The sequence below is a fragment of the Episyrphus balteatus genome, chromosome 3 (genome assembly GCF_945859705.1).
Source record: "Episyrphus balteatus chromosome 3, idEpiBalt1.1, whole genome shotgun sequence".
Taxonomy (NCBI): domain Eukaryota; kingdom Metazoa; phylum Arthropoda; class Insecta; order Diptera; family Syrphidae; genus Episyrphus; species Episyrphus balteatus.
The window spans coordinates 113,926,798-113,943,741 of NC_079136.1; the positions used below are offsets into that span (position 1 = coordinate 113,926,798).

The window sequence follows — 16,944 nt, forward strand, 5'->3', positions numbered from 1 at the left end:
GCTGTTGTGAATTATGATTTGGATTTTAGTCGAAAGCAAAATTGTTCACAATGCCAAAATACCTTTTTAGCTTATCGACTACCGAAAAAAGTCGTCTATCGATAGAAAAACGACACTGCTCGTAATATGGGCCTGTGACTATTTTATTAGTCAATCGAAGTAGGTACCTACTCGTATTCTCCAAATTAACTATTAATTAATCAATTTTAACCATTAAAATAGTTACTGTGACTATTTAAATAAACAATAATGACTATTTAAAATATTTATCCCGGTTTTAATTATTAAAATAGTTATTTTTTCTCTGAGTGTAGCTAGAAAATTGGCAAAATTGGCATTGGAAAATTGAAAAAATTTTAAAAGTTAGGAAAAGTTTCAATTTAAAAAAAAAATTAACGGGGTTCACTTGTGTGTATTACAAAAAAAAAGATAATTTTTTATTTCTAGCACTCCATCGTTTTTGATTTTTTTTTTCCATTTTTTGGGACAATGTACTTAGTACAAACCTCAAATTCTTCAAGTCACCCTTTTTCATTTTCGACCGTTTATATTTAAAATTCGATTCATATTCTGCGTCATCTATTCTTCAAATACCGAAGCTAACAAAATTACGACATCTAGTGACAGAAAGTTCTTTAACAACTTCATTATGAAATTCCTTTTCACACTGACATTTCTCTTTGATTATTTTTTCCCTCTTGGTTTTGTAAACAAAACAAAATAATGAATTTCCTACCCACACTTCGTGAATTAAATATAAATTTTACAAGAAAAATATTTTTGCGATACGCATCTGAATCAACAATATTCAACTTATCATCTGGTAATAGCTATCAATCTTTAAAAATAAATCAATATCCATGATTACATTACAATTTTCCCAAAGGTTATGGCAAATGTGGAGTGTCGGTCATTCGGGTTTCGGGGCCGCAAACAAGAGACACTTTACGTGCTATTGTTTCCAAGAACTTTGTCCCCAAGGATCGATATGCCACACTGAGATCCCTATACCACCCGGTAACTAATGAAATGATTGACAAGGGACTCGTGATATGGTTTCCAGGTATTTAATTAAAAGTATATGTTTTATGGGAGGGAATTACCAATACAAGAATTTATTTAAATAGGACCAAATAGTTTTACTGGAGAAGATTCTTGTGAATTTCAAGTTCATGGTAGTTTGGCGGTAGTTGAGGCAATGTTTGATGCATTGGGAAGTATCCCTGGGTTAAGGTTGTCACAACCTGGGGAATTCACAAAACGTTCCTTCTTCGCTGGTAAATTAGATCTTACTGAAGTTGAAGGTTTAGCTGACTTAATTCATGCTGAAACGGAAGCACAACGCAAACAAGTAGGTATAGTATTTAGTATATGGGTCAAAATCATGGAGGTGGAAAATTTCATGATCTGTTTTTTTAAGAAAAAATAACTCATTTTTAGTCCTAGAGCGTTCCCGGAAATTTGGTTTTGACCTTAATTATTTTTAATTTTTTGTTTATCATTGTAAAACGATGTTTAAAAAAAAAAAGTGGTGGCCTCGATTATCTACCTTTTTATTGACAAAAAATTATAATTTTAATCTAGAATCCTTGCAAAACTGGCGTTCGCGGAATGACGGTTAATTGATGTACGCTACTTAGAGGTAACATTGAAACATAAATTAATCATTGATTTAATTATTTTGTCCATGGAAATAATTATGTGATGATAAATTAGTTCGATGAGCTACCGAAAAGGCATTTATTAATATCACCTGTGCCCTATTTCACAAAGCTATTAGTCTAAATTTATTAGCGAATTTACAAATAAATTATTAGTTTATTGGCAAAAATGTGTTTCATAAAACTTGCATTATTTTTTTCACAACGATTTTTATATTAAATAAAATGCAGGACTGGGTCGGACGTTTCCTCTTTTATTCAAAGTTGCTGGGAATATTAAAGCTTTTTAAAAATGCATGAAAAGAACTTATTAAGAAATTTAAAACTATACAAAATTAATAACACGGTGTAACACTCAAAATATACGCGGGCGGAGATCTATCACGTTTTGTAGAGCTAGTCGCACTGATTACGAAACGGTATTTAAAAAGTCCCTAACACCCCCAAAATCTGGAGTTAGGGGCAAAAAACGGTTTTTTTTACTTTCACCCATTGAAAAAAATCTAGCTTCGTCAAATTTTTACCCATTTTCGATTTGTTTACAGTTTGTGATAGGAGATAAATATACTTTTTCAACAATGTATAAAAACATGTAACCATAAACAAAAAATACCAAGACTGGAAACTCGGCGGTCAACTGACGTTTGCCTACAAGCTGCGAGGTGTGGTGAATGTCGTGAACCTATCGTTGTGCATTAGAGTGACCGCAAGAAATCGATTTTCGAAATTTGGTCGGGGGAACCCCATAAAATGTTCCGCCTTTGCAGATTTTTAGATAGCCAAAATTTCAGCTCGATTGGATAACTCTAAATGGTGCCGACACTCGCTCAAAGTATCAAAAATCTCTGTTTTTTCACTGTTTTTCGAAGAAAATTAGCTCTAGCTCCCAAACAGATCGGGTTATTTTCACTTTTTATATATTTAATTAAAGGTAGTGTTGCTACACATAATTCAGATGCTAAATTTGTTTTGTTTTACCAAAAAAAAAAATTTTGTCATCAATTTAAATTTTCAGAACTTACCTCAAAAAGAGCTGAAGTGCAAACTCGATTTAAAATGAAACTTTTTTTTAAACTGTTTTATTTAAAAAAACGAAACATTTAACAGAATTCTAAGGCTGTGTGTGAATTGCGTTAAATAGTTAACACTGTGTAAAATTTTTGACACTATTGAGGTGAACAAAAAAATTTCAGCTGTATGGCTTATTGTTTAATATTTTTCTCTGCCTCTTTTCTGCTATGAAACTCCTTTTTAATAAAAAAAAAAAACAAAACAAAACCATCTGCAAAAAAAAATTAACTCAAATTTAACCAGGTCCCAGAGCCCAATAAATTTTTAACAGCTGAAAATTTTTTATTCACCTCAACAGTGTCAAATATTTTACACTATGTGAACTATTTTACGCAATTCACACACGGCCTAAAAAACAAAACAAAAATAACATCGTGTTACATTTCTTATACATAATTAATGAAGTAAATATGTACTAAAAAAATTTAATCAACAGATTTACAAAGTAGTTTTGGAAGCATCAGGATACAATTTTCGGCACTCACTGACTACTTGAAGTACATATTGTTTTTGTTCCTCATCTTTAGTTAAAAGGTTATTAAAATCCGTTATTAATTTGACTCCTCTTTCTGTGATGTCATTTACGACTTTAAGTGATTGCACTTTTTTAAAGCCTTCTTTAAAATGCGGGTTTTCGGGCCAAAGATTTGGAGGTTCTTTGAGAAAACTTGTGTCTATTTTCAATCGGATGAAAAAGTTCAATGTTTCTTTGTTCACAATATTTTTTAACCCTGCTGTGACAAATTGTTCATCTTCATGTGTCTGTAGCTTTGGATTTACTATTCTGTTGGTTTCCGTTTCACTGGTTTTCAAAATTATGTTGGCCGTTTCTAATTTTGTTCGCCATCTGGTAAAGTAAGGTCAAAGAACGCCAGACCTGCCTGCTCTGAAATATCTTTGTCTATCTTGCGTTATTCAATGCAATTACGCAAAAGATCAAGATCTTGTTTAGGAGCCAGATTAGCTCTTGGGGCATTAAACCAAGCAAAAGTTTTTTCTTGTTGAATGTAAGTTTGATTTTGAAACTACAAAGTCAATTGGATTTTGCCCTAGTGCTTCTATTGTAGCTATAATTATGCGAGAAGCATTTCTATCAGATGCCTTACATCGATCCAATAACAAAGAAAGTTTCATTGTTAATAGCTCTTTCACCCCACGACTATACCTCATACTTTTGCTACCCGAGGGCCCAGAGATAGAGAAACATCCATTCTATCCCTATCCGCAGAATAAAACAGTTAAAAAAAAGTTTAATTTTAAATCGAGTTTGCACTTCAGCTCCTTTTGTGGTAAGTACTGAAAATTTAAATTGATGACAATATTTTTCTTTTTTAGTAAAACTAAACAAATTAAGCATCTGAATTATGTGTAACAACACTACCTTTAATTAAATATATAAAAAGTGAAAATAACCCGATCTGTTTGGGAGCTAGAGCTAATTTTCTTCGAAAAACAGTGAAAAAACAGAGATTTTTGATACTTTGAGCGAGTGTCGGCACCATTTAGAGTTATCCAATCGAGCTGAAATTTTGGCTATCTAAAAATCTGCAAAGGCGGAACATTTTATGGGGTTCCCCCGAAAAAAATTCGACAAAAAATTTTTTCTATGGGAGTTGCGGTCACTCTATTGTGCATAAACAAAAAATACAAAAATATTTTTTGTTTATGCATGTAACTCGCTTAAACCACCTAGAATTTATAAGCTGTTTTTCGTCATTTACCCAACTTCGACATCAAATTAAAGTATATATTTTCACAACAACATGCTGTTTTAAAAATATATTCTAAAATAATATTTATTTCCAAATCAAACGAGGTATTTTTAATGAAAATCAGTTTAAAATTGGCTTGGAAAAAAATTTTACGATTTCAACCCAGATACAGAAATTCGAACTTTTAGGTATAGAACAAAAATGTTGTTTTGGCACGTAGTACGATAACTTGGGCGCCAGGATTTGATAACAGGTTTTTGTAGAGGAGTTCAATACAAACATGTTTTTCTTTGGATAGGGGATCTATTTCCCCCGTTTAGGTGAGAGGGGCAGTTTTCTAAAAAAAAATTATCAAAACAAAAAAAAATTATTAAAAAACAACGGCAACACTTACAGTAATAAATGATACCATTTCCGAAAGGCATACATTGTACATTTAATTCTAATTTTTAAATCAATATTTTATAACCAATAGTTTTTGAAAAAGACGATTTCAAAGTTAAAAATAGGCGAAAAAAATGTTTAAAAACTCATTTTATACTATTTTTGTCCAGACTGTGAATTTTAATAAAAAAAATTACTAACACAGAAAACTGCCTCAATTGATTACTTATCGAACAGTGAAAACTATATGTTTCTATGTCTCCTAGTTTTTGAGAAAATTGACAAATAAAAACAAATAAAAAAAAAAAAATATTTTGAAAAAAGAAAAATCTAATAAAATAATTTTTCAATTTTCTCAAAAACTAGAAGACATAGAAATATATAGTTATCACTGTTCGATAAGGAATCAATTGAGGCAGTTTTCTGTCCGACAAACAATTTTGCAGCTTTACAGATGCAATTGTTGCTTCTGTAAACCATTATAGAAGCAAAATTGTTAGTAGGGTGTGTGAGTAATTTTTTTTATTAAAATTTTGAGACAAAAACTTTTGAAAATCGTAAGAGCCTCTTTTTAAATAGTATTTTTTATATACAATTTTTCAAAAAAAAAGTTGTCGTGGCCGTTACTCGGTCTATTTATAATTAAAACGCAACCTTATTCATTTGATCTTTTCCAACGACTGTATTGAATTCAAAGTAGCAAAGTAGTTCACAATATTCATTATGATGGGTGCGTTCATAAAGTATAAAATTTAAGAAAAGCTTAAGGCAAAAGTTTTAATTAAATTCATTGGTTTTCAGAAAATTGATTTAAGAAAAATTCTGAATTTCGAAAATTATTTTTTTTGAGCAGACAGAATTACGAGACACACTATCTTCCATTTTCTATAATCGTAATGTGATATCCCTTTGTTATCTCGAGTTCAATTTTTTTTACGAATCGAAAAAGAAGAACAATTTAACAATCAACAACGGTATTTGAACCTTGGCCGGTAGGAGAAAGAGGCAACCTCCTTGTTCGTTAGACTATCAAGACTTTATAAATAATGAAAACTTTTACCCAAATAAGTTGCTTGGGATATTAAATAACAATGTTATAATTTTTCACTTATAATTCCCCTGTGAAATCAAAAGATATGTTTATGTCCAGGAACTTATTTTTATGAAACTGAATTTTATTAGTCCAAACTTTATTAGAGCTAATAATTTGGAAATTATTAGTATTAGACTAATAGTCTTATGAAATAGGGCCCTGTACGCTTTATGATTATAATTTTGATACGATGCGTCATTTTTCAAAATAAAACTAATGCATTTTATTCATTTTTTTCCAAAGTATTTAGAAGAATGTTGTTCTCAGGAGGCGTTTGAAAAAAAAATACTATAAAATAAATGACTTTAATATGCTTTTAAGCCATTCGAATTAGGGATGTTGCGGATGTGTATTTTTTCATACCCGCGGATGCAGATGCGGATGCGGATTTTTGAAAGTTAACATCTGCAGATGCAGATACGGATGTTTTAGATCTTATATACAAAAATTAATATGAATAAATTAAAATAATGATACAGTTGTAAATAATATTTTTATTATTTGTATTAAATAAGAGAAATTAAAAATAGGTGCATTAGACTTAATAAAAAGTAATACCACCACCTTCTCTGCATCAAGTCGGTTATACAGAGGCTGGTTAATTAAGCGCGCGCTACTAGGATCACTGCCTTGTGGACTGGGTAGAAATTGTCGTTAAAGTCTTCAGTGCCAGGCTCTTTTTTTTGTCCGGAAAGAAAGATCTCTATTGATAGCCTGTTTTCACCTCAAATTTTATAATTTCACAAATTAGGTCAGTTCGAATTCTAATTCTAAAAATTTCCTATTCAATTTGAAATTCGAAATGAGATAATTTGCGAAATTATCTCATTTGGGCTCTAGTAAAAAGGGGCTATAAAATTAAGACTTGCATTTTTTCTGTGTTTTGCCAAAAAAAATCAGTCACAGACCATTCGGTGTGACTCTCATTGGTACGCGCCATTCGCTGGCTTCGACCAACTTCTTTCTTGTCGCAATTTCCTTGCATCCGCATCCGCATGAAAATCCGCATTGATTATTGCGGATGCGGAGGTGGATGCGGGTGTCCCAATTAATGCGGAAGTTCCGCATTTACGGATGCGGGTGCGAATATTCACAACATCCCTAATTTGAATATTAGTTTTTAAGTTATGGACATGTCCGGGAACGCTTTTTTTGAGTTAATACACTAATAAGATGCAATAAAAAAGAAATGGAAACTTTTCTAACGGAGATGCACGGTTAATATTTTAATCGGTAAATGATAAAAACCTTTAATTAAATGCAGGTTTCGATTTTAAAAATTGCCTGGACATCAAATTTTCCACCTCTATGATTTTGATCCATATTGTTGACTGGTTGATGAATTTATATCAAATTCTTTTTATGCAGGCACTTCTCCAAAGCACTGGATCTCTTTCAAAGGTATACAAAAACTGGCGCGAAAGACTAATAAAATGTGTTGCTCATATGGAAGCTTATATAGATTTTGCTGAAGACGAAAATATCGAAGATGATCTTTTAGAGAAATTAAAAACTGAATTACTTTCCTTACGAGAAAATATTCAAAACCATTTAAATGACCATCGGCAAGGTGAAATCCTGCGTCATGGTGTTCGCACCACAATAATTGGTGCCCCAAATGTGGGGAAAAGTAGTTTTCTAAATTTAATGTGCCAACGCAAGGTGTCTATAGTGACGCCAATTGCTGGAACTACAAGAGATGTCATCGAATCGTTCCATAATATTTGTGGTTATCCGGTTTTGTTTGCCGATACAGCAGGTCTGCGTACATTAACTGACGATGTTGTGGAGAAGGAAGGTATTAGTCGTGCAAAAGATCGTATTGGGAAATCTGATCTTCTTTTGCTAATTGTTGATGCCACAGAATTAAGTAAGAGGAAAATTACAAACAAAGCATTCTTTGAGGGTTTTAAAGAGCAATATCTCAAGGAATTGGGAATTACTACAGATTTGCTCAGCGAAACAAGTCTGTTGGTAATTTTAAATAAAGTAGATCTAATCTCCTCGGAAGATCTTGAAAAATTGAAAAATTTAGACGTTGCTTTAGTGTCGTGTTTAACGACAAAAATGGAAAACCTTTTTCAGAAAATGGAGGACAAACTTAAATATATGTGAGTACAGATAAAAAAATATATTCATTTTTTTATTATTGATGATTGTCTATTTGTAGATGCAGTCAACCGACAGCAGATAATCCACGTCTTACTAATTCTCGCTACAGGCAAGAGTTGATTAGCTGCAGCAATTATATAACAGTATTTTTGGATAACTATACCACAAATCCAAATCAGGATTTAGCAATAGCAGCACAAACTCTTCGAAAAGCAGTCAAATGTATTGAAAAAATAACTGGTAATGTGAGTACGGATGATATACTTGATGTAGTATTTCGAGATTTTTGTATTGGAAAATAAATCTAAAAATAAATGTTTACAAGCAGAGTTATGTTTTTGGCTAGGGTTCATCAGACTAAAGCTACAAATATATACCAAAGAACTTAAGCTTTAGACCAAGCTTTTGAAGTTCGCAACGGGCCGGAGTAGTTTCGAGTAGTTCTAAAATCCTTCGTTTTATTGACAATTCTGATTCTGAAGAGAAGATTTTGGATTGTTACTTACTAAAGTTAAAAAAAAAAGTATTTTAGTAATAGAAACCGACTTCAACAAAGTCAAAATAAATTATTTCGTCATTTTTCTTTTACAACACAAACCTTGGAATAAAAGCTGATGTGTAATACATTATGCCATTACTTAAAGTTTTTTTTTTAAAGGATCTTCTTTCTTCAATATTTCTTGTGTTTTGTCTTTTGCTGCAAAAATGCCTTTATTCTTTTGAGGAATTCTATTAATATCTGAAAAAGCACTAAGCTTGTCCTACCATTATTTTATGGTTTTCTGCAACTTTTCACTTAAGAATCCTCCAAGTGCGTTATTTGTGGAATTAATTCCCGGAAAATTACCAGGACTGTTTAATACATATTTTTTTCTTACTGAGGAAGAACGTGACCCTCTTAGTGCTATGTAAAGAAGAAGGCCGTGCAAGAATATGGGAGCTTCTAGCCTCAAATATTAATTCTGAACTCGTGAAACTTTCCAAACATTTGGTTACATCAGTTATAACTTTCATTTTGATCTGTATGTATCATTTGATTTTTAAAACCAAATGTTTAAAAATGTATTCTCTTATTTCATAAATATATTTTAGGTTAATTTTTAATAAAAACGGAATATAATTTTTAATACAATATAATAATAAATGTTTATCTTCTTTCTTCATATAAATTTAAACTTAATAAAAATCGAAGCGATGTTTGAGCTTAGATTTGAATTCTCTTTATATCCTCCATACGGAAGTCCGTCCTTTGAATTGCAAAAAAATAAATTAAAAAAAAAAACTTTTAGATTAGAACTGTTTCACACATTGCATTAAAAAACTCATTATTTTTCGATGTTTTGTAATTTCGAACAAAATTGTTATGAAATATGATAGAAAAAAACTCACCTTAATGTCAAAATCGTCCTAACTTCATTCGGTGTTATTCGCCATGAAGTCATATCACCACTATTATCTGGGCTCCAATAGTCTGTCAACTCGGAAATTTTCTCCAAATTCAAAATTGTGGCAATTTGTGAAAGTCGTGTCATTTTATCTCTCACCGACCACGATGTGGCTCCAGTGAGGTACGAACCCAATGCTCGTACTTCCTGATCAAGAACTAAACCACCAAGCTGAAATTATATCCTCTACATTATAGGTATCGGCTTATATAAGAGAAATTTGCACCTACCCTATTGAAAGTAGATTTTTTGATTGCCCTCTCTAATCGGACGGTGACTTCACTTGCTAAAATACTAACCAAAGCGTCATAATTCCTCGCGCTAAGGAGATTTTTAAAGGAATTCAATAGCCCATCAATTTGTACAATTAGAAACTGTACAAATGTTTCTCCAGCTTCATACGATGCTAGTTCCTCCTATTCAAATTGATAATATAGTTTAAAAAATAGAAAAGAGAAAAAAAGTAAATCCACACAAACCTCTGACAAATGATGATTGTAGCTAAGAAACTGATCCACCCAAGGATTCAAACGAGGTTTAATTGCACTTGATCGCAACTGTTGCAATCCGAAATCTACAACAGCCTTTAACGAGTCTCTAACGGTTTTCAGCTCAGATATACAACTATCGATTATTTGCCGTTCAATAGTTGTCATTGCTGGGAATGCACCATTGATTTCCTGTTCCATAGCCTTCCACAAAGTTTCAATATACTCCGTAGATATATCAGCATTATTAAGCTGAATCAAGAAATTCATTCTGGCCTTTTCTGAATCTGTAGATTGTAATTTGCCCTGTTGCAGAGATGTTTGAATGGCATTATAAGCTTGCGCTAAATCAATATATCCCGAAGGATAGCCACTTTTTAAAGGTCCTTTGAGAGCATTCACAAAATCTCCATCAAGACAAGCTGCTGCATTATTGATTACAGCACATGTGCCATTTATAGATTGTGTGGTCAATGAACGACGAATTGATTTTCGAATGATAAAGAACACATCATCAACCATAGAGGAGCATTGTTGTCCTATTTCAAATGAATCCAATGCGATTGCTTTAAGTACAGACTCCTCCATGAAATATCTATGTATACATTCAAAATTTTAAATTAAATCGAACAAGAATCTAATGAGAGATCCAAAAAATATACTTTTCAAATAGAAGATAAGTCCCAAGGAGTTCCTGCATTTGTCTACTTAGATCGGATTTTTTCATCATTTGTTCGAGTTTGTCAATTTTTTTGTTGATGTCTTCTTTTTCCGTTGAACTTGCTTCGATGTCAGCCTGAAAATAGAGAATAAATAGTAAAAAAAAAAATCAAAGGCCAGCGCGATGGTTCCGAAAAAGAAGAGAAGAAAGATGTTAAAATGATAAACATGCGCATTCAAGAGGACACTTGCCTCCATAGATTTTTATCAAAACCAACTACTTTCTAATCTCTCTTTCACGCCTTGGAGGAAAGTCAACTTCCCTTCCAGTTTCCATTTAGATAAGTGTACATTCCAACAATGATATTACAATTTTCTTGGTTGATTTAAATGTCAAGCTGGGAAAGAAGTTATCTTTGAAAGTACGGTTACATAGCAAAATCTACTCAACACCACTTCCGACAACGGATTCATCTTAATCAACTTTAATGCAGATAGAAAATTTTGTCAGAGCTGGAAAGAGATTCCTAAATCGCAATATTCATAGATAGGTTTGAGAACGAATGAGATTGACTATATGGGTCAAAATCATGGGGGTGGAAAATTTCAGTATCTGTTTTGAGAGAAAAATAACTCATTTTACTGATGTTTTCACCTTTAATATTTTTTTTAACATTGTAAATCGAAATAATTTAAAAAAATATTATAGTGGCCTAAATTACCTTTCATATTATTGACAGAAAACTATAATTTTTATCTAGAATCATTGCAAAATTGGCGTTCCCGGAATTACGGTTAATTGATGTACGCTACTTGAAGGTAACATTGAAACATAATTTAAACATTGATTTAATTTTTTATCCATGGAAATGATTATGTGACGATAAATTATTTCGATGAGTTACCGAAAAGGCATTTATTAACACTTTATTGACTTTAATATGTTTTTAAGACATTTGAATTTAAGTGTTTGAGTTATGGACATGTCCGGGAACGCCTTTTTTGAGTATATTTGATAAAATAAAAAATAGATGGAAACTTTTCTAAGCAAAACATATATATTCCGAGATGCGTGGCTAATATTTTAATCGGTTAATGATAAAAAACTTTAAATAAATGTTTTTTTGATTTAAAAAAAATGCCTGGACATCACATTTTCCACCTCCATGATTTTGACCCATATAACGATTGACGCATACTTTCACGTGACGAGGATGGGATTTATGTACATAAGCGAAACTTTTTTTTGTCGGCAAAAATATGCAGTTAAACATAAAGCATACAAAGGGGTACTGCAAACGGAGCCGAGCCGCTAATGAACTCTATAATAAGCTGTAGAGAACGGAAGAATATCGGCTTTTCATACAAACAAGCGATTTAATATATATGAAAATGAACAAGTAGTGGAATCCAAAATATATTAAATCACTTCTGAAATCCCTTCAAGCAGTTGACTGTTATAATATTAGTAACGTTTTATTCCGAGCGTGGAACCATCAGTCGAAGATCTTGGCATCAAAATCGGATAAACAAGACAAAACAATGTAGGTACCGCTTTTTATTATATACATTTGTTTCGTGCAAACGAGTATCATGAAAAATTCATAACGCACAATTCTGTTTTTTAAACTCGTCAGACTCAAATTTACCAGAAACTCATTGAAAAGGTACACGTGGTTGAAAATCTAATTTTTGCTAGATTATGACCACTTCGACATTTTAACAGGTTTGTAAATAATCAGAGTATCCAAATATGAATTGACTCTAGAGCAGAAATTCTCCATAATAATGAAACTCATAGAGTTCTAGTTAAAGTGTGTAATGCAATTTCCTAACGCTGTTTTGTAGGGCTATATAATTTTAAAAGTAACTGGAGACCGTTCTTTTAAAAAAGATTTAAATTTATTTTTTTAAGGTTTTAAATGAACAACAACAACTTGTGTGTGTTACCACCAAGGTTTTAGGCTGGAGTTATAATTATTTCACATGGACCAAACCGATCATCAGGCTCCTTTTAGTGGTGCTATGTCGCTTTTTTTCTGTACCCGAGCAGGGATTTGAACAAGCTATAAAAATGCTAATCGGTTCCAGCTTTGTTGATGAATTATATAAACCTGCCCCGGGTTGGAATTTTTCAAGTGGCAACGTTGGTGCGATGCGTCGGCTTCCAAATGCAATGCGGGTGAAAACTCTTAAGCTATTTAAAAAAAAAATCTTTCTGTTGATTTTTAAGAAGTCATGTGGAGCACATGACTTAAGGACCTCAACCATTTCGGCATGCGGAATTGGATGCTGCTTGTTTGGAATTGGCTGAAAAAAACTTGTTGGTTGAGGTGCAAATCTACAATGGATTGTAGCATCTTTTTAAGGCACTGGTCAACTTAAGAATATAAGTAAATTCTGTCGACCATCTTTATATCTGTGCCAAAGCACAGAGAATAACAAACTAGATAAATAGTCCATACCAGTAAAATACAACATACCACTTGATTTGGCTGAAAACAATTCCTCTGATGTATCTGAAAAATTTACCCTGGATGTAGAACAAGCAATGCAAAGAGAAAATTTAACTCAAGCTGAAAGCTTAGGAACAAGGAGTTGTTTACCGACAGGTAGAACACCAACAAGTTAACTATGCAAACACCGGATTAAGTACTGCTCAAATATCAATGAGCTTCTCAAGCTTAATTGTATGTCATATCGTGAGGATGTCGCATTTCGATGCACTCTCCTGGAGACACTCTACTGTTTCCTGCTCAATATTGAAGGAGATAAGGCGTAGTCTTTACGGAATGGATCTAATGAACATTTAAGATGTCAAACACATACTAAACGATAGCGATTGGAATAAACTTGCTTCTTATTGCCGCACCGCTTTCAAGTATAGCACAAGAATAATAAATGATTTTTTTTTTAAATTTGTAATTGTAAAGCTACTTCTACTCTTTACTTTTCCTTTTTGAAAAGAAGATTTAAGTGTGCCAAATATTAAACTTAAGCAATGTAAAAAATGTATTAATCTTATAACTTTAAACGAGCTAAAATTGTTTATATATATATATGTATATATATAAATATATATAAAATTGGGATCTCGGAAACGGCTCTAACGATTTCGATGAAATTTTCAGGGTTTGTTCATCTAAGCGAGTGAAAAGTTTTGGAAGTATTTTTGGAAAAATCCGCCCACTGCCACGCCTACTTTTTTAACATATAAGTTTTTTCGGGAACGGCTCTAACGATTTCGATGAAATTTTTAGGGTTTGTTTATCTAAGCGAGTAAAAAGTTTTGAAATTTTTTTTTTTTTGAAAAATCCGCCCACTGCCACGCCCACTTTTTTAAAATATATGTTTTTTCGGAAACGGTTATAACGATTTCGATGAAATTTTCAGGGTTTGTTTGTCTAAGAAAGTAAAAAGTTTAAAAAATTTTTTTTTGGAAAAATCCACCCACTGCCACGCCCACTTTTTTAACATATAAGTTTCTTTCGGAAACGGCTCTAACGATTTCGATTAAATTTTCAGGGTTTGTTTATCTAAGCGAGTAAAAAGTTTTGGAAGTATTTTTGGAAAAATCCGCCCACTGCCACGCCCACTTTTTTAACATAGAATTTTTTTTTGGTAACAACTTTAAAGATTTCGATGAAATTTTGAGGGTTTGGTCCTCTAGGCAAATACAACATTTTGGAAGTATTTTCCCTTATATTAGTTTTTTTCAGTTGGTTGTTTTTTGTTCTGAAAAACCCTGTTTTGTTTAATTCAAATTGTAATATTTTGCGATCTAACTGCAGCTACAATAACATGGCAACTTTTTAAAATAATAAACCATTCTCACACCGTACATTTTTTTGCGGTGTTGGTCGGAAATAAAAGTTAGGAATAGATTTTTTATAAAACTTGAAACTGTTAGTTAATTTGCAGCGAAATGTTATATGGAATAAAAAATATTTTGAGTAATTAATTGTTCCTAATTATTTGGCAATGTTTTCGTAAAAGAATTAAAAAAAAAACAAATATCATTAATGGGCACAGGAAGCAAAATACTAATGCCAAGTAGGGATTTTTCGAAATTTCACAAGAATTGCCTTAAATCGAAAACCGTAAGGATTTGGGATGAACAAGGTTCCAAATTCTGAGAGCCCTTAAGTTCCCCAATCAGCATATTTCGTTTGATCCATTACTTTTGGGACACCCTGTATGAGTAAAAAAAGAAAGGAGTGAAGCATCCACCACTGACACAGAATAAAACAGAGACAGGGATAAAAATAGTATTTCTTCATACTAAGCTTTGCCGACAAGGCTAAACTTGAAAAAAAGATTAACTTTATATTCACCATCCAAAACTTTCTGACATGTAAATTAAAATTTGAACAAAAAAGGATCTCATTCCTATAAGCATTTTCGATAATGCAGATTCCTGTAACCCTTCTATTCATTGCTGATCGTATATTCAAACTTAAATAAACTGGATTATAAGGTGGGAATGTGATGTTTTGTAACCCGCGAAAAAACTGGTCATTGCAAACTTAAACCCACTCCAAAAAATTGCTGTTTACATTTGACTTTTTTCACTGAAAGTTATAACAATTTAGGATACCGAGCAAAGCTCGGTCACCCAGGTACTGAATAAATAAAGTACCATAATATAAAAAAAAATATAAACAATAAATAATAGTCCATTGACAAGCCGTTTCATCAGACTAACTTCTAAATCAATAGAACGACCAAAACATGTAGATTATATTAAAATAGATGAACACTGTTGTAAAAGTCAGTGTTTTCAACAAGATCCAAAATGGCAACCTGTTTAGAAGCAAGTTCGACTATCAGGAACATAATGAAACATTTTATTAGAGAAATCATCAGACCTTTTTTTTTTATATTTTAGGAAACTCTACGAATATGTCTTAATATATTTTTACTTACCAAGATACGTCTTTTCATAAATCTAAAATACAATTCAGCCCTCGAATGCATCACTGTAATTTCCACAATAATTGCATCAATATCTTTCGGATTCAATTTATCTATAGATCCGCTTCCAGATGGTTTCCTATAATGTCCAACCGTCTGAGAATTACCACCTCCTGTCGAACGCTGACTCTCATTGATTTGACTAATTTTTCGTGAGATTTGTCGATTTTTATTAAATTCCATCACAAGATTCTTAACTTCCGAGTCACATTCTCGCTGAAGAATTTCAACCATTTGCATAAGATAACCCGGCCCATAACAAGCATCAATTATGGGCTGATTAACTTCTACAACTCGAGCAAAGTTCTCCATTAGAGTTGTTAAGGTATCAGCAAAGGCTACGTGTAATCGTTTTTCTGCCTTTGCGATATCAAGAGAATTCCGCAATTCTTTCTGCGATTTGGCAGCCAATTTCGAGCAAATATAATTTGAGAATTTGGTTATACCATCAGAGTGCCTTCCAACCAAGGGGAATATCTTAAAGAATCTCTCAATCGAAGCTAGATCGTCTCTCTTAACAGCCTCATCGAATTTCTTAAAAATTAACTCTCTTACATTTTCAGTTGCACCCTCAAGAGTTTTTACCGCATCACTGACTGATGTTACTGATCCCTGAACATCGTCAGCGGTTCTTTGCAACAGATTCTGATCCATCGACAAGAATCTTCCAATGTGTCCAGCACATTTTTCGAAATCTTCTTCCTTAATTGCAGCTATTACACCTTGTGAGCATAATTGCAAGTCAATCAAGTCGTGAACTCTTTGTTGACACTCTGAGGCACGACTGCGTGCCAGATCTAATCTTCTCACTTTGGCACTGACCGATTCGGCCAATTGAGCAGTATGTGTTATTTGATCGTCGAGTTTTTTTGAATCACTGGCAATCATTGATAAACTGGACATTGCTCGACCAATGCCACTCATTTTGGATTCGATTATACATTGTTTGGAGAGAACTGCTTCCAAATTGGCATTGATTTCGGACTAAACAAATAGACAATTATATACTGTTTTTCTTTTCTTTTTTTGTAGAAATATATTTATGTTTACCTCTTTTTCGGTGATTAATCGAATTGCATTATCTACATCATTACATGTTGTAATATTAATATCACCTATAATGTCTTTTATATCCATTTTTGAGTTGTAAAAATTATTAATAATTTAATAGAAATATCATTTATTTATTTTTTATTTTGTAGTTTTTGTGATTATAATGGAAGTTTGGGATGATTTTTTGGGAAAATTTTGCCGACTTGTCACTTTTGAGAAACGTCACTAGAAATGTCAGCCAGCTGGTACATAAGTGATGCCAGGTTTTTGTTTTATTGTACACTTAAAAGT

General features: G+C 32.4%; 2 protein-coding genes across 2 annotated transcripts; one reads left to right on the forward strand and one right to left on the reverse strand.

The window, feature by feature from the left end:
- The first annotated feature begins 485 nt into the window (after positions 1-485).
- LOC129915388 (tRNA modification GTPase GTPBP3, mitochondrial) lies at positions 486-8,391 on the forward strand. The gene is made up of 5 exons (XM_055994899.1): positions 486-823; positions 887-1,063; positions 1,128-1,351; positions 7,290-8,032; positions 8,092-8,391. The coding sequence occupies exons 1-5, from the start codon at positions 724-726 to the stop codon at positions 8,333-8,335; spliced, it is 1,488 nt and encodes a 495-aa protein (XP_055850874.1). The 5' UTR covers positions 486-723; the 3' UTR covers positions 8,336-8,391.
- Positions 8,392-9,150: 759 nt separating this feature from the next.
- LOC129915326 (conserved oligomeric Golgi complex subunit 4) lies at positions 9,151-16,859 on the reverse strand. Its single transcript, XM_055994816.1, has 7 exons — positions 16,651-16,859; positions 15,553-16,584; positions 10,629-10,762; positions 9,958-10,561; positions 9,709-9,894; positions 9,423-9,649; positions 9,151-9,280 (listed from the first exon to the last, which is right to left on the reverse strand). Exons 1-7 carry the CDS (start codon positions 16,735-16,737, stop codon positions 9,238-9,240), a joined length of 2,313 nt encoding a protein of 770 aa, XP_055850791.1. The 5' UTR covers positions 16,738-16,859; the 3' UTR covers positions 9,151-9,237.
- Between the last annotated feature and the right edge of the window lie 85 nt (positions 16,860-16,944).